Consider the following 24,079-nt stretch of genomic DNA (forward strand, 5'->3'; position numbering starts at 1 on the left):
TCTACTTTCGAAAGAGAATTCCTCAAAAGGAGAGTCAAAGGGCTTTCCATCTCTCTTTCGTTACCACCAGACTGCTTGAGAGGCTCGCCACGTATTTTAATACGACAAAAATTTAAACTGATAAAGGTCTCTTCACCTATGACTTTTTCTAGTAAAGTTGACATATGGAAAAAATCGATCACTGTCACACAGTAAAAATATTTAAAACTTGACGATTTTAAAAAATATTATTAAAAAATTCTGAAATTTTTTTAATAAAGAGCTATATACAATATTAAAAAAAAGTTGTAGATTTTTTGTAAACCTTTTACACGAAACACTGTAATAACCCATGATAAATAACCCATGGACACAAGGGATTATGAGGAATTAATTTTAAATATTGCAGAATTATCATAGCAATAAACTTATGCATATCTTACGTATGATTTTCATGTATTACCTTTATGTATTATTCGTGTATTACCTTATCAACAGTAAAACGTAATTCGATATTATTTCACTGAATCATTCAGTACTGATTCTGGGCTTGCGTGTAAAATCAATAATTAATTTCATTTTCTATATTACCAAAATTTTAGTTTTACATGATTCTTTCTGTGTAAATTTATAATGAGATCACAGTTTTTTAAGAATGCAATTTTTAAAATAATTTTTACTTTTTTAACTCATATTTTTTTCAATGTAAGTAGATTAGTTTCTTTTGAATTACTCAAAAAACTGTTAGAAAAAGAAATATACGGTGAGAGGTTTACCTGATAAAATAAATTGCGGAATAAGATTTAAACAGCTGCATTTTCGACAAATGTAAAATTGCCTTCTTCTTTTTATTGAAAAAAAGAAGCTAAATACGTTATATGTTTCAGATTAAATGGAGACGTTATTATGATTCTCATTACATGCATAAATATAAAATCTTAAACTTAATTATTATTATAATTGCATTTATTCTAAAAATTATAAAACTATTTATATCAATATATTGTAAAACTAATGTGTACGTATATATACATATATGTCTGGGAGAGAGAGATGAAAATGACGTAATAATGTTGATGACGTAGAACGCAGATCCATATTGATGAGGAAACAAAACAGCCAAATAAGATTAAACATTCAGCTTTATTTCAGTTGTTATTTGCAACTACGATTTACTTGGTACTCTAATCGTGCCTATTCAAGTACATCCACAATTTTGACTCTATTGCGATATGAAGAGAGAAAAACGAAACAGCGTCTTAACGCGGACAGACGTAGAAGTTAAAGTGCGCAATTATCCAATATAGAGGCTTACCAAGAGAAGGTTTAAGTTTAGGTTGCTTATTAAAAGAAAGGTTTCAGTTTTCGAAATGTTGAGTTCAAGTTCCGAATTAGCTAGGCCAGCAGGTTACGTTGAGCAGAAAAAGTATCACTATTTTAAAATAGACAGGGGTAATTAAGAGGCTATTGCTAGTTTAAATTATAATTTTGAATTATATATTTTCTGTTACTTATCCCTCCGTTGAAAGAGAAAAAGGCTTGGCGACAGAAAAGCCTTTTTAGAAGAAAGCGTGAAGCAAAGGAAATAAGACAGTGAAGAGAAATCATAAAATTTTGATCTAAATATTTTTTAATACAACAAAATCTTGTAGATATCATTTTTTAAAATAAATGCAAATTGAAAATTATGTTGAAATTTTGAAAATCTGGAAGTTACTTTTCGGTGAAAATACTGTAAGGAACGTCCTAATTTTTTTAAGAAACTTGTAAAGTTCACAGTTCTGTAAAATCTTTGCTTGAATATCATAATCATAATCATAAGATTTTGCAATCCTTAGCTTAAAAAGTCTTTCTCAAAAAATTATTGCTGTCAATGGGAAACCAAAATTTTCTTTCATATATTCATGAAATTTGTATTAAAAGTAATTATATAACACTTATAAAACAATGCACATTTATTTAATTGTAAACCAATGTAAAATGGAATTGAAAACTTAGTAAAGATAGACAAGTATCAAAATTCAATACAATAATAAAATAAACTTGATAAGGCAGGTCCTCTACACAAATTGCTGATGGCTGGGGGATTCTCAAATGCAATTACACGTGAAAGCATAAGTATGTTGAGCCAATAAATGTAAAGATAGTAAGAGCAACTGCAATTTTTCAGCGTTGTGGTCAAGAAGTCATATTCTTTTATTTCATACTTTTTAGTGCGAATCGAGCTAATAGAAATCTTTTGGATTAAATTTTTTTATATTTAATTTATCTTACATATATATAATTATATTGTAAATTTAAAAAAGTTATTTAAAATTATTGTAAGTAAACACCAACCTAAGTGAAGCTCGGTTTTATCGAATCAGACTCTAAAATAAACATTATATGAATGAGTCCCCAAACCAGTTAGTTATTTCAATATTTAAAAAATCAAATTTTATCAGTTCCTTAAAGTTTAGAGATAAATACACAATTTATAAAGCAATTAAAGGATTTCAAGGTATTGCGTAAAAATAATTGACCTGGAAAGTTTTGTTCAAAAAGGTGATAACTTTCGAATATATATGTTCATTGTGGATTACATTATTAAGAATTTGCTTTACTGAAAGAGCTTACTGAAAATTAAAACAATTACCAAAAATAGAGCCATGAAGAATTGGAGTACATTATTTTAAAAGGTTACTACGCATGTTAAGTGAATTTTTTCATTGATATTGACTTTATTTCAGATCTCTGGAACCGGAATCTTTCATTGAAGGGCCTGAGTTTTTTTTTTTTTTTTCTTTCGTTGTTTTCATATTGTTTACAAAATTAACGTTTTGGAATTTGGAAATATTAATGCATTTATATTACAATACTATTACGTTTCAGCATATTTACAAATTTTCAATCTCATGCATTTTACAAAATGAAATTTTTACTAAATATTCAAGCACTTAAGCACTAAATATTCGCTAAATATTATTATTATCCAACTTCCGATACGCATATTTAAAACGGTAGTTATGAATAATTAATCGTAAATAATCCTTTTTTTCTCTTTTTAATTACAGACACATAATAGACTCTCTTTGTTACGATATAAAGAAAATCTAAAATAAATAGGAATTCTGAATTTTATTCAATGCAGTATATTCTATATTTATTAATGGAAATAATGAGTACAAGAATGTGTCATGTCCAGTTTTCCTGAAAACTTCTAGCCTGAACATGGATTATGCAAGAAAACAAATTATCCGAAATGGCTTCGCTTCAATTAATTCCAACAAACTGGGTTTTATTATACATAAATTTAAAAAAAAAAAATAAATCATAAATTCAGTGTATTCACTTTTATTACATTATTTTGTATCCATTGTTTGAATTTCAATTAAGGCAACTGATATCAAAAATATCGCAGAGGTTAAAAATGGTAAATGTTCTAGTGATTTTTTAAAGAAAATGCCACATTTCTTAACAGCATTTTTTCACATATTTTTTTTCACCAAGCGACTATCTCAGAGTAAAATATTCTCGTGAAATTACAAAAATCATTCTTTGTTTATCTAATCTAATCTATTTTATTTGTGTACCTTAATCTAATAATTCTAATTTACTCTTCATAGGCCTTTTTTACATCAGTATAGCTCAAAATTCCAATCGGTTAACTAATGTCGTTAACAAATATCCTCAATTCGGTTTAGTCTTTCACTTTAGAAAAGCCTTTTCCCCAAATATTAGACATAAATTTTTAATTTTTACAGAAGCTTTGCAAACGAAAGATCGCCTATTTCAATGAGGGAAAAATAAAGCGTTAAAGAATGACAGATCAATCCAAAATTAATTATCATTCCAGAAAATTTTCAAAATTATTAGTAGCTTACCGTTGGCATCATGGATTTCCTCTGGGGCAAACGTCTTCCTTGCGGACCTTTGGCTCTGTCTTTTGTAGCATTCACCAGGCAAGCGGTACTTGTCCCTTCTGATTCCTGGTCAGAAGAAGAACTCATGTCAAAAGCATATGAAAACAACTCGGCCAACGCCAGCAAGCACTCAACGTGGAGTACTTCTCACAGACTCAACTTGTTCTGTTCCGCTCTTGTTTATGCTTGCGATTAGATTAAATAGGATGTTATCTTAAACGAAAAGCGATAAACAATCGCGATACTTGTTTAAAAAATGAAGAACATTTATGAATGCGTAAGGTCATGGCGTAGGGGTTAAACTGTCCGGATAGAAAAGTTGAGTGCTCTCTTCTGAAGCTGAACGAACTGAATGGCGCTGTTTTTTGAAAGTTAACGGTGCGTTTCCACGCTTCACGATTAGCCAGGATTAGTGTTTTTATGTACAGTTCAGGCTCATACAGATTTCACGCATGATTCGTCAATTTTAGAAAAGAATTTGAAGAATTATGTGTAAAAGATGTAAAGGTCAACTATTGTTTCCACTGGGATTGAAAGTTTTTGGATGAACTGATAATATCGATTTGTTGATACTGCATGTTCTACAATAGTTGTAAATTTTAAAAAAATCATGAAATTAATAATCAGACTGAACATTATCATCATAAATTGTGGCATAAAAGAGTGAAATGAACTTATAAACATTGTTTTGTTTATAACATTATTTTGTTTATACGGTATTGCAAAAATTATTTTACAGCAGGTTGCAAACAGATCGGAAAGTTCTTTTGTTTATAAGGTAGCAGTGCATTCTTATTTAAAAGGCCAGTTAAAATCCCGATTTTACGATATGGATTTAAATACAAAGCGAATATCGAAAAAACATTAGCAAAGAAGCAATATGCATAGGCATGGTTGATAGTTACACATGCTCTGATCAACATTATCCGATAAATATTTTAAATTTCATTTATCTGAGGCCCACTAGAATAATATTATCTATTGTTCTTTTAAAGAAACTAATTCCATGATTTATCGTAATCGATTTTTTTAAACCAGCTAAAAGACTTGAATATTACTAAAAGAAAATAACTCAAAAAAGTTGTTTTTTTTCCTCAAATTTATAATTACTCGTTATCTTTAATTACATTTTCAATTTCAATTACATTCTCAAATTTTTAAATAAAATTTATTATGTCTTTTTTTTCATGATGAACAAACACATAATATTTTTGGCATCGTTTGGCAGACATGCAGATTGTTGAATAATGTTATCTAAGTAGAAAAATAAATACTTTTTAAGTAAATCTGTGCAGAATAAATTTTAATTTTAACACATGGAAAAAAATAAGTGAATTAAAAGGAAATTTATTAATTCACATTAAAATTTGAAAACTACATAAAACGAGGACTCATTCATGTATTCATATATCAGGCCAAGCGTATCGCCATCACATGGAGTTTCACACGGCTTATAGGGTCACCGCATTCCTTTTGGTAGCATGCAACATAGACTCTACGTAGAAGACGAAGTAGCAGAAGAAGTTTTTAAATAATCTTTTTATTAAAATTAAATTAAAACAGATGCACGCACTTGGTGCTCATAATTAATTCACCAGCACTTGTGGCTAACTAAATTAACAGAAAACAAGAATGTAAAATGCATATTAAGATAGCTGGCTCCTTAGTTTAACTAAACGCTAAATGGGCTGCACACAGCAAAGCCGAGCATAAACTGAAAGGTGTCTAACATTGACTAGACAGCTAAATTAAAACACACAGCATAAACTGGCAACTAACTTCGCTACTACTCCTCACGAACTCTTAAAACGCAGCTTAAATACTGTTTCTGTAACGCTCTTAGATTAGAACACTACGTCATTACAAATTATAATTTGTCAAAATTTACATTCCTTCAAGAAACTAAAATCAGAAGGGAAAGAGAAGGAAAATAATTGGTTAGAGTAAAATAAAGTGCTTTCAAGCTTTTCTGGAATAAGCTATTTTAAACTTAACTGTTGGATACGGAAGGTATCTCGCGGGTTGAATATACAGATTTACTGCAATAGCGAGATCATTAATACGTTGTTATGACTCCTATTAGGTTTAGTATTTCCCGTTTATCATTATTTAAGAAGTTGTAAAGTTTGATGTATGAATCTGGCAACCAGTTTCATATGTTGTGATCGGGGAATTCCCGTTCTTCTAAGCAACCAACAGTTAAGTTAGTTACATTATTGAAATACGGAATGTTTATTGTCAAGATGTACGAAACACTTTATCTTTATACTAAACTCTACATGTAAATAATCGTCTGTATGTGTTCGTAAATAAAATAAATTGGATATAAAAACCAAGTCTGATTTCAAATCAAAACAAAAACCTGGCGTCCGAAGACACCACAGAGTTTGTATTCTGCATTTGAAGAATTAAGAATTTGATATTATGAAAACGTACAGGTAAGAACGATTTAAATTACTGTTTATAAGTATATGATCATGCGTTTATGATGATAAAGTGATTTAAGTTTAAGAAAGTGTAAACACTTTAATTTTGCAGTATATATAGAAAATTAAGAATTTATTACGTTTTATTTTAAGGAACTAATTTGGGTGTACATACAAATATGGATGCTCTGAAAATAAAACAAAAGTCGTTAAGAGCTTCATTTTCGTCTACGGTGACTAAGCTGAAGCAATATTTGGCGACGAAAGACGCCAAGAATGCTGATAAGTTGAGCGCGTTGAACACTCAGTTACAAGATAAATTTTTACGTTTAGATGAGATTCAGAATAACATTTCGTCATTACTTTTAGAAAATACTGAGACTGTTGCTGAATACGAAGCCGATTTTGAGGCGGCAGAGGATTATAGATATAATTATTTTGAGCTTAAATCAAAGATAGAAACGCTATTAAGTAAAGATTCTGGATTTTTTTCGAAAGTCCTGCAGAGCGTGATGTGGTAAAATTAAAATTACCTAAATTTGAATTAAAAATATTTTCGGGTGATCCCAAAGACTTTTTAACATTTTGGAGTATTTTTTTCAAAAATACATGACTCAGAGAAATTGACTGCTATAGACAAATTCCAATATTTATGCCAGTCTATGGTGCCTGATTCGAGAGCTGCTAGATTAATATCCAGTTTCCCAATAACAGATGAAAATTATCCAAAGGCCATCCAACAGCTGAAATTAAGATTTGGTCGGGAGGATCTTCTAGTGCAAATATATGTCCGCGATCTCCTTTCACTGGTTCTGAAAAATGCTACGGCCGGGAAGAATGCCCCTGATTTAGCCACCCTCTACGATATGCTAGAGACCAAATTAAGAGCATTAGAAAGTTTAGGGCGTACAAAAGAAAAATTTGCTGACTTTCTAGAGCCATTGGTGGAGTCATGTTTGCCAGAAAATGTTCTGCAAGCGTGGGAAAGGAGTAGAATTTCAGAAAATATTGACGAAGCAGAAGCTACAAGTCAGAGATCCCTGGAAAAGCTGATGTGCTTTTTACGCCATGAAGTCGAATCAGAAGAGATGATAAATTTGGGTGTCCGCCGATAACATCGCGGCAAAAACATCGCGAACGAAAACGTCGCGGAGAAAACAACGCAAGGCGAAAACGTCGTGCTACAAAACATCGTGGGAGAACACATCGCAAAGAGAAAACATCGCAGTTCTAAAACATCGTGGTACAAAACATCGTCGTCGAAAATAAAGCGGTTCAAAAACTTCGCAGTTTAAAAACGTCGTCGAAAATATCGTGGTAAAAAAATAAAGTATCTACAAATCATCGCATGACGATAACATCGCAGACATGCTTTTTTCAGGCTTTAATAACTGTAAATGGATATTCCCATAATGATTTGTGAGCGCAAGATGTAAAGAAGGATAATTTTTACTTTCATATTTTTTATTAAATATTAAATTTTTGCTGAGAAAATAAGAAGAAAAGCATAGAAAATTAATGCAACTTATAGCACTTAATAGAATTTTAAATCGACATAGTTAACTAACAAAGACCATTAATAAATAATTTTTTATAAAGATTTTACAGGTAATTTTTCATAAAAAGTATAATCTATTAAGTTGCATTTAATTTTCTATGCTTAAGTTTCCTTCTTATTTTTTCAGCAAAAATTTATTAGTTAATAAAAAAATGTGAAAGTAAAAATTATCCTTCCTTACATCACTTGCGCTCACAAATCATTATGGGAATATCCATTTACAGTTATTAAAGCCTTAAAAAAGCATGTCTGCGATGTTATCGTCATGCGATGATTTGTAGATACTTTATTTTTTACCACGATATTTTCGACGACGATGTTTTTAAACTGCGAAGTTTTTGAACCGCTTTATTTTCGACGACGATGTTTTAGAACTGCGATGTTTTCTCCCACGATGTTTTGTAGCACGAAGTTTTCGTCTTGCGTTGTTTTCTCCGCGACGTTTTCGTCCGCGATGTTTTCGGCTGTAACCATAAATTTGGTTCGATCAGGTTTCGGAACTCAAGTTAAGGTTAAAAGGGAAGTTGATAATACAAGAAATGATATCCCTTCTGCTTCAGCTCTTATTTCATCCACACAGGAAAGGGCTAAATGTATTTTTTGTGATCATCCACACTTTAGTAGAGACTGTAAGAAAGCTCCCAAGATGACTCTAGATGAGAGAAAATCTCAAGTTACACGCAAAGGATGCTGCCTTGTTTGCCTTAAGCCTGGTCATAATGGCGAAAAGGTGTCGTAGTAGTGTGAAATGTTTGATTTGTGCACGGAGGCATTACGCGTTACTTTGCTCAGATTTACGTAAATATATTAATTCATCTTCAAAGGACAAAGTAGCAGATCAAAAACAAAATTCTGCACAGACTCTACTGACAAATCTTCCTTCAGAACGTGAAATATATTTGAAAACAATCACGATCAGATTACGGCATAGAGGCAAAGAAATCTATGTTCGAGCATTAATGGATGATGGATCACATCGTTCCTATATTGAGAAGAGCTTAGCTGCTGAATTAAATCTTCCTCCTTCCGGAAAGGAAGTGTTATCTCAAGGATTGTTTGGCGGAGGAATTTCTCCGGCTGTTGAGCATAACAGATATACAGTAACTATTAAAAGCTTAAATCGAAAGCATTCTACTTCAATGTCTCTGCTTGATAAACAGAAAATTTGTTCAACGCTACCCAGAATACGTGATGGAAGCACTGCTTGTTGATCTTGCTTCACGAGGGATAAAACTAACAGATGTTAGAAGAGATACCCCATCTATACGAGTTCTTCTAGGAGCCGATGTACTTGGAAGCATTTTAACTGGAAGAATTGAGGTACTTACATTTGGAGTTTCAGCTGTTGAGACTTGACTAGGTTGGACAATTTTCGGGCTAGGCAAGAAAAGGCAAGTGATTAATATGGTCACGTTAAATCTTCAAAATTCTGAGTTGCCGAAGATATGGGATTTAGAAGTTTTAGGGATTACACATCCTGTAGAAAGAAAAAATAAGATCCTTCTTGAAGAAGAAACTTTGATGCATTTTAAGAAAAATTTAAGGGTATGTGAAGATGGACGTTATGAAGTAGCTTTGCCGTGGTTAGCTGGGCATCCTGCTCTTTATGATAAGTACGATATAGCTGAATCACGATTTCGCACGGTAATAAAACGTTTGTTAAACGTATGGACTTATGAACTGTTATTGACGTTTTTCTTAGACTTTCATAATTGTAATGTCATGTGTTAAAATTTATGTCTGTTATATGCATACATTTTCATTACTTCATTTTGCATTGCTTTAAGAAAACATGCCTGCAATGCAAAGGAGGGGAGGATGTTATGACTCCTATTAAGTTTAGTATTTCCCGTTTATCATTATTTAAGAGTTTGTTTTGTTTGTTAAGTTTGATGTATGAATCTACCAACCAGTTTAATATATTGTGATCGGGGAATTCCCGTTCTTCTAAGCAAGCAACAGTTAAGTTAGTTACATTATTGAAATACGGAATGTTTATTGTCAGGATGTACGAAACACTTTATCTTTATACTAAACTCTACATGTAAATAATCTTCCGTATGTGTTCGTAAATAAAATAAATTGGATATAAAAACCAAGTATGATTTCGAATCAAAACATACGTATCGTGTAATATCGTATATCATAAAGATAGGTATTGGAGAAATGGGTTTCGTGCTATAGCAAGTAAAAGATATTTCCATTAAAGCAAAGGATTCCTGTTTCAGATTTATAGCCTGACGAATACTGCATATTTTATTTAAATAAAATATTTTAATAATTTTTGATTTTTACGTATCTTAAGTGTTCCTTAGTCTTCCCAAACTATTGGTACTGATGATTTCAAATATGACTCTATGCAATATAGAAATCATAAGGTTAGACATTTTACATGTTTTGTGTATTCTGGTTTTCAGATATTTCACGCATCAGTGTTTAAAAAAGTCTTAAGTGTTCTGAATATTAAGCTATTTCGAATGCAATTGAAATATCTGGTGTCAAACTCTGTTTTACAATCACGAATTTAAAAGAACCCAAAACTTAAAACTATTTACGTGGAATACTTTAAAACTAAAATACATAATATTTGCAATATATCTAAGCTTAAAATTTCAAGAATTCAGCACAATAATATATAAAATCTTAAATATTAACAATTTTGCAAGCCAAAATGAAAACTTAACATCTATACAGAAATCGAAAAATATGTTTAGTTTACTTAGGCTCGAATTAAAACTCTCTCCAACACGATCATCCATGATTTGATGTCTTCTTAGAGGACAGGATTATCAGCGATGTCGATTATAGATTTGCGTAATGAATTTATTAAAGCTTGTCGAAAAATAAGAAAGAAAAATTCTAAAGTCGGGAGAGTGAGTTTATTAAATATTATTATAGCCTTACTATTTATTAATATTATTATATGAATAAATTAATGAAATAATAAAAATTCGAAGCAATTTATCTTATACCTAGTTTCTTTTTTATTTTACATATTTCTATCAGTAGACAAACTTATGTTTAAAACAGACAGGACTTTCTTGCTACAGTTATTTTTTCATTTGTATGTCCCTATCTTTGTAATCTTTCCTTTTAGTTACCGTCTGCCCGAGCTGGTGTCTTCCTTCCGGGTTCTCATTCATGTCAACTGTTCGAAGAGCCATGGGGAAACCTGAGGTACTTTAGATAATTTGGAATAAATCTAGGCTTTGACTGTGCGTAAAACATGGACAGGGTTGGTAAGAAGCACGCAGGTGAGAGACATCTTCAACTTCCAGAGTATTAGTAAATGATGGGCAAAATAAATAAAGTCCCGAAACGAAATTAGAAAATTCATACGAAGAGGAGAGAATAGATCACATTTTCTATAAATGAGAATTTTATTAAATTGTAATTTTCAATTTTTCATAAAAACTACAGTATAATCTTCAAATATATTTTTCTCAAAACATGGATTTTTAAGATCCGTATTCCATTTTTAATTTATCTGTCACACTTGGGTTTTTTTTATAATAAGCTTTTCCATACTACTAACAACATGATTTAATAATTTATTGAGAAAATGTTGTTTTACAAAATTAAATTAGATAAAAATTACGGTCTCAAAAGATATTCAGTTAAAAATATCTGAATTAAAATTTTAAATAGCAAAAAAATAAGCTGTTAAAGTAAGTAAACTATATAATTCTATCATTTCGTAAATTCCTAATCCCTATAGTTTCTGAGAAAAAGGATCATAAAATATGATAAATTAAACGTGCCTAGTAATATTCTTTTTTTCAATATCGAGATATTTAATCAGAGCAATTAACGTGTAGCTAGTTATTTTTTCCTGATATTTTCCATTATCAAATTTATTTTTCAATGAGAAATATTCTGTTTGGAAGCACATAATTTATTATCCTGTCATTCACCCTCTAATCGGTTTTAAAAATTTGAAATTCGACAAGAATATGAATTTTAGACCATAAAGATCAACTAGTTTTTTTAATTGCGTAATTAGTCAGTGAATATTTAGGGTTGAAAGGATACTTGCATTGTTCTTTTATATCAGATCACACTGAACATGCATCTAATGATGTAATTCTTCTGTTGGACATGAAAAGTTTATAATAGCAGAAATGTTTTGTTTGCATTGCCACTACTTTATCAATAAAGTTCTTTCGAAACACTTTCATTATCTTTTTACAGTCAAATATTAATTATTTTAATGTATTTTGCTGACAGGAAACCAGCCTTGGAAGATACCGTGATATATAATTAAGTTTAAAATTGTATTCCCCATTACAATAAATGAAATGACTTAATGAAAGAAAGCAATTAATGACAGAACATCGCAAAAATAACAGTTTTCATAGTATAATGTGTGATGGAATTTGCAGTGTGAACGTAGAACCAAAGTAAGTACTTAGCAAATCTAGAAAATGGATTTTGATCACAAATATTTACCAGAAATAATGTATATATCTACAAGAATTATTCAAATGAACGACCAGCAGTTCATCATATTCGATATTAAAAATTAAATACTAAGAAGTAGAATCACTTGAATTTTCGTTACATATTTATACAAAATATCTTAACAGTTTTAACTATAAAGATCCTATACTACTACGTGTTATTCGAGCGAAAATTTACTTTCATTTTGTCTGTCAACAAATATAAAATGCAGAAGAATATTTGCTGGATGTGATATATAACTATAGATAATATCAGTACATGAAGAATCTGATACTATGCATAAAACAATCTCAGACATTAAACTTCAGTAACGCAGAAGTGTATAAATTTAATAACTACATTTACGAAACATGTTCAAATTGTTTAATACAAATTAACATGACATAATAAGATAATCTTTCCATTTTTCACGTAAAATATGTGCATCATTGATATATTTTCAGTTTTTTTAAGCTTCATTTTTCTAATAATGATAAGAATTCCACACAAATACCCCCTCCCCCCGAAAAAAAAAGAAAAGTTATCTTATCTCGATTAAAAAATTTAAAAACCACTGGGCTAAACACCCAAGTTTTTTCTATTTCAACTAAAATAATGACCTTTTATTTCCCTTTATTTCAATGCAAATAAGCAATTAACTTTAAATGAATTTTATCTTTATTGCACCAAAACAAGGAAATTGTTTTCCACTTGCGTAAAATGTACTTAATATATCGCATATCTTGTCCTTAAATGCAATAATTTGTATTTTTTTATGGCGAAGCAGAAGCTACTTCAGTTACGAAAGTGAAATTGACGAAAGAGAAACATGCTTCTGATCCCCCTGCACACTCCATGTTGACGTTCTTGCTGAAGTAGAAGACTCTACTTGATCTTCAAATAAAATATTATATTCGATCAATATTCAGATCAATATTATACTGCAAATTTATTCACATTACGCCAATTTCTATTACTAGTTATTTGTTTCTCAAATATTTAACTCTTGGCGTCTTATATACATGAACAAATTGGTCGGATATAAAATAATGTATATACATAATGTATATACATGTACAGAGGGGATATAAAATATACGAGAATTTATAACAATATCTATAACACATTTGCATATATTTTGCATAATTGCGAAGATTTTATAAAATTGCATAGATTGCAAAGATATAAATTTGCATAAAATGCAAAGATATTTTGTCCAGAATAGGCATTATTGGACCATGATGTTTTGGAGAACATTTCCCTGGACGCCTTATCTCCTTAAATTTGCATAAAATGCAAAGATATTTTGTCCAGAATAGGCATTATTGGACCGTGATGTTTTGGAGAACATTTCCCTGGACGCCTTATCTCCTTACAAGGCGATTGTCAGTGGCCGGCGCGCTCTCCTTATTTAGCCCCGTGTGATTTCTTTTCGTGGGGCTATCTGAAATCTCTAACGTCCTAAGAACCTGTCTTAACTGAAGAACACTATTCAAGCTGCTATCGACAACATACTCGCCGATATGCTGGTGAAAGTGGAAAGAAACTTCAAAACTCGACTATCTCAATTGACCAGAACCGAGGCCACCTTAATGATATTATTTTTAAACCATAATTAAAAAAAACTTTAAGTGGCTCTCTATAACTTGGAAAAAAATTAAACTGATATCGCTTATATTAGTGTTATTCATTTTTAAAATAAGGTAGTTTCCCTGCCGCACCCTGTACTTATCGCATTCTTGGAGACACGGTGACATGTCAGACAAGACGGACTTCTAAAGAAACATGATTATTGGAGCGCCTTTGGCTACAGCCTCAATTAAGGAAACAGCAAAACGTTTTGGATGTGCGAGGAGCACGGTGTCAGCCGTTTTGATAACGTACTGATAAAGATAGACAGAATGTAGAAGCTGATAATGGCACAGAAATAAAAGCAAGCGCTATCCCAGATAACATCATTAATAAACTTTTATCTCCAGCAATACTGATGCTTTCACACAATGGAAGTGATATACAGCTCGTCAAGGTTAGGCATCAAAGCAATGGTAATGGTTCGTCTGGTCAGATGAATCAACAGTCACCCTATTTCATACCATTGGTCATGTTTATATCTCGAGAACGTCCAGAGAAACTTTTACACTTAACGTGCCATTTGATACTTTGGAGCACGTAGATGACTCTCTGTTGATATAGAGTGCGATACCTTGGCGCGGTCTTAACTGATTGGTTACTCTGCGTGGAAAAATCAAAGCCATTAACTATTCAAGCGTCTCTCAGATCGTATTCTTCTTTTCTCCACATTTTATTCCATGGAGAGCGACCGTTTTTTCAAGATGGCAACAATTCTATTCAAATTTCTAGGTCAGACATAATTTGAAGAGTATGACGAAGAAGCGGGACATCCTGCCTGTCTCCTTCAGTCTTCTGACCTTGCATATTATTGAACATACATTAGTATTAGTGTGCAAAACTTAAGCATTTTTTCTGATTTGGGCCATAATTACGCAAAATTCAACTAAGAATTCATGCAACAGAAGCACACAGTAGTACTTAAAGAATGAGGAAAGTATAGTAGCAAAAATATGAATAGGACGCATATCGAACGAACAGAGAAAGGCTTTAATGACAGAATGGCTTTGGCACTGTCTGGCCAAGAGGAAGAACAAGAAACGAAACAGCCTTTGTAAGAGATATGACCTTCCCCAGCTGCAATGGTCCCATTGCACTGCCTCTTAATACTCAGTACCATATTTTCTAACTGTTCTTGGGGTAAGAGTTCCCATTCTTCAAGGCACATCTGTTTCAGTTGTCTGGTGTTCTCCGGAGGGTAAGATCGTGCAGCCAAGTATCTCCCACACATGTTCAATGTTTAAAAGAGGAAACACGCTTACCAATCCTTTCTGTGGACGTTTTCTCTTTTCAGAAGCTCCTCAGCCGCATGAGTCCCGAATGTCCGTGCATTGTTATCTTTAAAAACAAAATCGGGACCGATGGCATCCCGAAAAGGATGCATATGGAAGAGGATAACTTCATCACAGTAACCATTTCCTGGTAGTAAACTTCTGCCAAAAATGTGGAACTTCGTCTTTCCGTTACCAAACCTTCCTTTTTATATGCAGACAAAAAATGTGAATAACAGATTTTCATAAGCATTGTAAATTTCATTCGAAGCTGTGTAAAAACTAAAAATTCTTTACTGATGTGTGATGCTTTTATAAAACAAATTTCTAGTAAAATTAAACTAATGAAGCTCTTTACTTGTTTGAATTTTCCTGTAAAAATAATGTATTCTTTATATAAGTCTTTACTATAAGAATAATGTATTCGTAATATAAAAAAGTATAAAATGTTGTTTTTGTGACTAATCTCGCTCGCCTGATATCAGAACAAGCCCACGAAATTCATCGTGATACGGAGGCAAGACTGCGTCTGCCGTTGGCAACAGCCTTGGGCACTATACAGCAGACAGTACGACTATGCTCGGTTCAGTTCCCGATTTTGAAGGAGAACACCTCGTAGGGATGATTCGAGGTCTCCCACCTCCCTCTTGCCCTGCCACCAACCTCTAGATAGGACTTTCGACTCGCCGCATGTTTTGAGAACCCCAATGCCGTACGGACACTTTACATTTACAAACATCCATGCCTCCTCCGGGGATTTGAACCCGGGCCCTTCGATACGTCAATCAGAGTCACTAACCACTATCTCGGTTGGGAGGCAGCAAAATTCTAAACTAAACAACAGCAAATTTAACCTAACGTCTCTACAAACCTAATTCAAAGGTATTTTCAAAAATTGTAAAGGTTCATTAATTTCTTTGAATTACATCTTAATAACCTTAACAAAGCCAAAATAGTAGGTTTTAGACAGATCATTCGCAATTTAATGCATTTAGATTTCGATATACTAACTGCTATGAGAAGAAAGCCGAATAAAAAACTGAAACCGAAAAACTTACTTGTCTCATGTTAAGTGTTATACAGCACAGGCATAATGGTATAAGGTATTTCTCCCGCCTTCCTAGCGTACCTTAATGGTGTAGTAATTCTGCATGCTGAGTCGGTATTCCAGAGGTCCGTGGTTTTATTCCCGGCGAAGGCGATTGCTAAATGTTCGTCTTTCCTGCTTCCAAAAAATACCTAATGTCTCTACAATGGTTTGGGGATAGTTCGCTACTTCTGGGATACGAAATATAGTTGTTATAAAAATAATATGAACGAGTATAAATATTCTTAATAATCTGAAAATAGCTGCAAGAAAATTTGGAATGCAAAACACATTCAAGCTCTATCGGGATAAAGATCCTAAACATAAAGCTGTAAATATTCGTTTGTGGTTATTATACAACTGACTTGAAGTTATCGAAAGACCTTCATATTTTTCGAACATCGAACATATATGGATTGAGTTGGAGAAATAATAGGGAAGTACGGAGGAATAGTGCAAAATAGAACATTCTTATATGAAGAAATTTAATTGAATCCATGCCAAAATTCATGAAAAGTGTAATTTTATCTAAAGTATATCCAACAAAATATTGAATATCTTGTGACTTTCTTTTATTATTAAATAGTATAAACTGTTTAGTCAAAGCATCCGAATACTTATGTGAGTTCATTTTCAGAACGTTTTGATCAAATTATTATTATTATTATTATTTTACAAAAACACTTTGAACAACTTTTTATAAAACAAGTACATTTTAATAATGGTGATCAGTAGTATATGTGAAAATAAATAAATTTATTTCGCTAGTAAATGATATTTGCACATAAAACTGGAAAGCAGAAGTGTCTGAAAATAAATGTGAGCCTTTGTATATCTTGAAACCCACTAAGTGGCAATTTATAATTTTTTTGAATTTGGATTATTTTTAGCTTACTCTTGCTTAGTTAAAATGTCAAATATTTACACAAATGTTCTTTTTCAAAACACCAGATCAAAGTCCTTTCTCTAATGCTAAGTATTTTTCTAAGTGGAAAGAAAACAAAGCTTCTTTGTGAAAATAAAATGATAATATAGACTTACAAATTTTCATATATATCTCATTCAGAGAGTATCTTTGGAAAATACCTTTTTTATGTCCTTATAAGAAAAACCACTACTTTTACTTAACACCACTATTCGTTTTAAAATAATAATACTAACTGTAAAAGTTTCTTTAACGGATACGAAGCAGTTACTGCCTCAGTTTTACTCCCATTTTATGGAGTTGTCTATTTTATCGCAATTTATAAACCACCGAACAATGTATTGGATATCGACAAATTAGCTGAACTTCTCCCAAATAATAAACAACTCATCCTGGCTGGAGATCTGAACTCAAAACATACTGAATGGGGCTGCCGAAGAACCAACAATAATGGCGAAGTCCTAATCGAGTTTATCAATAACTATCCTATTTATTTCTATGCACCTTCAGTTTATACGTACCTCCCAGAAAACCCTAGAAGAGGAGATATTTTAGACATTGTGCTCACAAATACTGACATTCCAATGTATTTGGATGTTAAAGTTGAATTAACCTCCGACCACGTGCCGGTGGTCGCTATTTTGGGCACTAACAAATGCGAAGAAAACAAATTTAAAAACATCACTGACTAGCAGCATTATTACACACAACTGTTAGAAAATCCTCCAATTATTAGCTCACTCAAGAATAAAGAGGATATTGATAATGCGATCGAAATTCTCAACAATAGTATCCTCAGTGCATACAACACTGCTACCAAAAAAATCCCTATTAATAAAGACAATTTCCGTTTACCCACAGAAATTAGAGATATGATTAAACAGAGAAACCGTTTGAGAAAAAGGTGGCATATCTCTTGGAATCCAGGAGTTAAGAAAGAACTTAACAGACTTAATAATATAATCAGTTGCAAGATTCGGAAACATCGGGATGAGGTCTGGAATAATAAAATTGAGAGTTTTAATGAATCTGGAAGTGATTTCTGGTCTTTCGCAAAAAACTTTAGGCGCAAGCCCCCTTGCAATAAACCAATTTATAGTAATAACAGAATTGCACTTACTTATAAGGAAAAAGCCGCCATTATGGCAGAGCACTTAGAACAACAGTTTGTACCGAATCAAGATCCGTGTGACCCTCTTTTCTCATCTTACACTCAACAATTTATCAAAGACTGGCTCGAAGGACCAGGGGCAAAAAATCGCACTGTTTATACTTCCCCGACAGAGGTTAGAAACATTATCAGAAACCTGAAAAACCGGAAAGCACCTGGCTATGATGAAATTACGAATGTTGCAATTAAAAATATGCCACTTAATACTGTCACACGATATGTCAGCATTCTCAATGCCTGCCTGGAAAATAACTACTTTCCCGAAAAATGGAAAAAGGCCAAAGTCATTCTTCTACCAAAGCCGGGAAAAGATGCCACCAAACCGGAAGGATACCGTCCGATAAGTCTACTCCCAGGACTTGGTAAGATTTTCGAACGGGTCATCTATAAAAGAATTGAACCGCATATGGATAAGCTCCCAATGGAACAATTTGGTTTCCGTAAAAATCTCTCAACGACAAAACAACTTGTTCGTCTGTGTGAATTCATTGGATCCGCTTTAATTAGGCATCAAAGTGTCGTCTTACTCATGCTAGACGTGGCGAAAGCTTTCGACCGCGTCTGGCATGAGGGGCTCATTTTCAAGCTCATCACACTTGATTTCAGTAGAGACCTCATCTTACTTATCAACTCTTTCATAAGAAACCGCAAATTCTTTGTAAACTTTGGATATGAACACTCTGAGACCAAATATCTGAAAGCCGGGGTAGCTCAAGGATCTATTCTTGGCCCAATTTTGTATCTCTTTTATGTTTATGATTTACCCAATAGTGCCGATCTCAATACGTACCTCGGATGTTATGCAGATGATACCACCCTTGCCGTGAAGTCACATAGTCAGGATCATGCACTGATAAAACTTCAAGAAAAAATTCCAGCCATAGAAGAATGGTGCGCTAAATGGAGAATTGCGATTAACGGACAAAAATCCCAACTGATAATCATCGGTAAAAAACATTCCAGAATCCCTTTGGACAGAAAAATTAATATCTTTAATGAAGAAGTGCCACTTGTTAAAAAGGCTACTTATCTTGGAATAGTTTTGAATCACAGATTTACCTGGAAAGACCATATTCACAGTATTAAATGGAAGACCTCCTATACTATCAAAAATCTCCTCCCTCTAATAGGTAAAAACTCTAGACTTGATCTCAAAAGGAAACGACACATCTATACTGCAATTATCAGACCAATTTTCTGTTACGCATCACCTGCCTGGGCGACCTACACTCAAAGTGACATGAAAAAACTCCAAATTACGCAAAACAAACTTCTCAGAATAATTATTAATGCGCACTTTTATGTTTCGAATGAGACCTTACATAGAGACCTACGTATAGACAGAGTTGAAGAGTTCCTTCATAAAACTAATAGAAAATTCTTTGAAAAAGCAAAAAATTGTCCTCATATGAAACACTTCAAAGTATTTGATTACCAGATTTTTGCAGAAGACGCACGTATTCGACCGCTTGCGGCCTTCACCGCTCGAGATTCGAACTTCCCTGCATAACTTTATCACGAGTGCAACGTCGCTCTATATATGTATATAGACTTTTTTGCCGTATTTTATTTTATACTCTTTTCTTTTTATTTGTATGTATTTTATTATTCTAATAAATTGTATTTGTTTCAGCTTATTTGTATAACTTTATTATGACATGTACCTATCATGAACAACAGAACAAGTCTGATTTTCACCCTGTCTTTGCCTCTCCTGGTTCTGAGCTTCGTCTGTGTGTTTAAATGGACTTGTGATGTCATGCTGTCACCCCCTCTTCGCACTACTGACGCCTCCTTTCAATCGTCATTGCTTTCTACCGTCATGCGCCCTATGGGCCTAAGTGTCATGAGCCGGAAACATTGCGTAAAAACAGCAATATGCCGGCAATGTCGATGATGATGATGAATACCTTTCATGACGCAGTTTCTCTTAAGTTTCGTGCTAATGGTCTTTCCTTAGATAAACATCACCGTTATTCTTCACGACAAATGTCGAAAATGTAAATCCTTTTCACTGTCCTGGGTAAGCAAGGAGGTAATTTATTCTACTTGCAGCTTTTGACAGAGAGGACGGCAGGAAAACGGTTCATATACACTTTCGTCGTAAAATTAAGCGGAAGAAAAAAAAAATCTGAAATCTGTTTTTTTCCGAACGGAGTACAGTTATGTATGCAGAAGGATGAAAGGTTTTGAGCCCCACATAAAAGCAAAGTGAGAAAGTAGTATTTTTGTAGGATATTAGGTCAGAGCTTTATGAGACCTGCAAAATTTAATGAAACTGACACGTTTTCTTCGCCGTTCTTTCCAGTATAAAATGCATAAAGTGCAAGAAAAGAGAATGGCTAACAGGACCGTGATTCGGTACATCTGTCTGAAGTGTCTTGCTGTTACAAAAATACAATAGAACACACAGCAGAAGCTAGGAAATAAAGTTGCACCATTTACAACTATTAAATGGTGTGCCGCGGATTTTAAATATGGACTGCAACAGAGTTCTGAACTGACTACGAAAGGAACATCAATTGAGGCCACAACACAAGAAAACATCAACGATCACTGAATGACCACAAAAATAGCATCGCTATGTTGAAAGATCTCTATCAAATGTGTGTAACACATCATCCATCAGTTCATTCTTTCATTCTTCATTTGTTCATAGAATAATCCCATGAACAAATTAACAAAGTGACTGGTCCAAAAAGGCTTTACCCCAAACAGAAACGAAAGAAGAAAAGATTAGTTCAAATTGCCTGATTTTGTGATAAAAGACTCCATTGTCCACGGGGAATATCATGCTAACCTAATATTCATGCACAAACTCAGAGAGTATATACATACAGGAGAAGCAGCTGAGGAAAACTGAAAAAGAAGTCATGCTGCATCAAAACAATACACCTTCTCAACCGTACCGCAATTGCACAAGCTGCTTTGGTTGATTGTGGCTTCACCTTGCTTTCCCATGCATCTTATTCCTCAATTTTCGATATTCCTCCCCATCAGATTTTGACCTGTTCTTTGATAAGAAAAATAAACTTCGAGGACGTCACTTTAGCATGATCCATGACGTCAATGAGGTAGTTGTTTAGTAGTCTGAGAGTCGGGACAAATCCTTCTGTACGATGATCGTAAACAAATGGCAGCACAGAATGCACAAGTGCACTGATTTTCATTATGCAAAAAAATCATAATCAGAAACTGCAGCTCAAACACCTCTTCACTGCATGGTACAAAACATTTCATCCTTGTCTCGTATTTTCTAACTGTAAGTTTCCCGTTTTTAGGCAGCTAGAGGGAGGAAATAACTGATAATTCAAGATTAGGATCGGAATATGAAATTTCACTATGTTTAAACTATTTCGAAATTATTAAAAGCTAATTAATTTTGAAGTCAACATAATACAGTCTTATAACCTTTTAGTAAAGCTTCTTTGTTTTAATTTCTGTACTGCACATAATCTAAAGAAATTCACGTTTGGAAAGTATTATTATTTTCCTCTGTGTGCTCTCTCGTGATACAAGTTGTGTAAGAGTTTGGTATATACAACAAGCAACTATGAGATCCATGGTTCCAGCCTCGGCGAGGGAGCAGCTCATTTCTCACGTTTTCCTGCTTAAAAAATTCTGAAAACTTTCAGATTTTATATTACGCACAAAGGGGCGTTTTCAAAGAGGCGTTCATTTGCACATACATACACGTTTCGAGATCATTTGGGCAAAAAATATTTAAAAACAGTATATGTTTAGAATTTCCGGCAGACAGTCTTGCACGCTGGAGATAAATTATTTATTCCGCACAGTGTGCTGCCACTGCTCGCTTTGAAAGCGTTCAGTTTCTTAATCAGAAATACGTTAAAAAAAAATAGATAATAAATCAAATTCGAAATTCAAGATTCGGGCTTCCAGGTGCCCATGGTCGGGTGGAGGACTACGCTATTGAAAATTTGATAGCTCTAGGTATGGTTGATTTTTCACAGTGCGAGAAACATACATACAGTCATGTAGATTCTTCATTATTTAATTCCTTTAAATATAATACAGGGCGATAATATTTAGTGACAACAATTTGAAAAGTAATACAGCCGTTTATAGTGATTCGACGCAAACTACCGTATCGAGAGTAATAGCTCTTCTGAGCTAACGCCCTATGGGCTAAAAACGAACGTTTTTCAGATTTTATATTACGCCTAAAGGGGAATTTTTTTGATTTACACAAATACACGTTTGGAGAACACTTGGGCTAATGTCTCTTTGGACTAAAAATGTTTGAAAACAGCATTATCTTCAGAATTTTCGATAGACAGTCTCGCGAGGTGGAGATAAAAATGTTTTATTCCGTACAGTGTGTTGCCACTGAGTTCTTTGAAACAGAAGAGTTTATTAATTAAAAATTCTTTAAAAGTTTGCAAAATATGAAATAGACAATAAAACAAATTCCAAATTCGGGCTTCCACGTGTTCATATTCGGGTGGAGGACTATGTTATTTAGAATTTGACGACTCTAATTTACGAATGATAGGAATACAACACCCATTGTTTTCTCCTAATGCGAGAAACACACATACAATCATACAAACTCTTCATTACTTAATTTCTTTCAATGTAACACAGGGCAATAATATTTATTGGCAACAATTTGAAAAGCGATACAGTGCTTTTAGTAATTCAACGTAAAATGTCGTTTCGAGACTAATAGCCCTTCTCAGCTAAAAGAAGAGAAAGGAAAAAAAGCCTCATGATTTTTACAGCTTTAAATTTTGACTTTCGAAGAAAATTACACAGGTGAAGTTTATAATTGTCTTGATGATAAATAATGCTTTATATGAAATATTAATTCTGAATAAGATTTTTTTAAAATCTGTGATAAGTTCAGTAATTTGATAGCATTCATGGATGCTTAGTTGTGGACAAATAGTGTTCTAGTTTTTATTCTAATATTTTTAAATTCTATGTCAATATAAACTGGCCAGTATCATGAGTGAACGTTAGGATGCAGTGTAGTCCCATTAGTTCACGGATAGATAAGCTATTTAGCTAGTAATTACTTTAATTAAATAGTAAATTTCAAAACCGAAAGAGATTTAAATTTGAAATAATTCCAGGTTCTGCATACTGCGATTTTAAGCGGATTCGTGGACAATTCTGTAATTTTAAAGAAGATTAAAAACGCGCCAGTGCTTTCAGCCAAGCCCGATGTATTTTAACCTATGAAGTAGAATTTTTCATTTAATAAACAATCTTACTCACCTGTGACGAACTGCTGAGGTCGGGCGACTTCCCCTCTAGGTGTCGCTGCTGCTTCCTTCCGGCCTTCCTGCGGCTCTGCCTAGCTTCCGTTATGGCAGCTTGGATGGATCGAATCCAAGACTGCATCTCGTCCGCAGATCCAGCCGAGAACTGGTGTCGGTTCTGAAATGGAAGATAATGAATGTGGTTTGGAGAGAAAAACGTTGAAAAGAAAAGACCAAGCAAATGGGTATTACGGTCACGGTTAGACGAACCACACCTTTTCAATCAATTCGCATGCTATCTTGCGGCAGTCACTCAAGTATGAAATTTGCTACCACTTGCTGCGTAGAGTTTAAGAGTTTATAAAATAATAATGGTAGACGGATTTAGTGGTTAGGCAAACAAAAGTCTGAGATGTAGAACAAGAATATAACCTGTTCTGGCGTTGATAATGAATATCATACA

General features: G+C 33.2%; 1 protein-coding gene across 2 annotated transcripts in view; it reads right to left on the reverse strand.

The window, feature by feature from the left end:
- LOC118196732 (uncharacterized) overlaps positions 1 to 24,079 on the reverse strand; it is a 154,578-nt gene that overhangs the window by 31,020 nt on the left and 99,479 nt on the right. Inside the window, exons 4-5 of one of the 2 annotated variants that reach the window (XM_085820211.1) lie at positions 23,633 to 23,794; positions 3,843 to 3,947 (exon numbers count right to left, since the gene is read on the reverse strand). In XM_085820211.1, coding sequence (XP_085676337.1) covers positions 3,843 to 3,947; positions 23,633 to 23,794 — 267 coding nt within the window. The remainder of the gene's footprint in view (positions 1 to 3,842; positions 3,948 to 23,632; positions 23,795 to 24,079) is intronic. The other variant, XM_085820212.1, reaches the window with a different exon arrangement.

The sequence above is a fragment of the Stegodyphus dumicola genome, chromosome 7, assembly GCF_044657685.1.
Source record: "Stegodyphus dumicola isolate Sdum_Otavi_A_Nest chromosome 7, ASM4465768v1".
NCBI classification, from domain to species: domain Eukaryota; kingdom Metazoa; phylum Arthropoda; class Arachnida; order Araneae; family Eresidae; genus Stegodyphus; species Stegodyphus dumicola.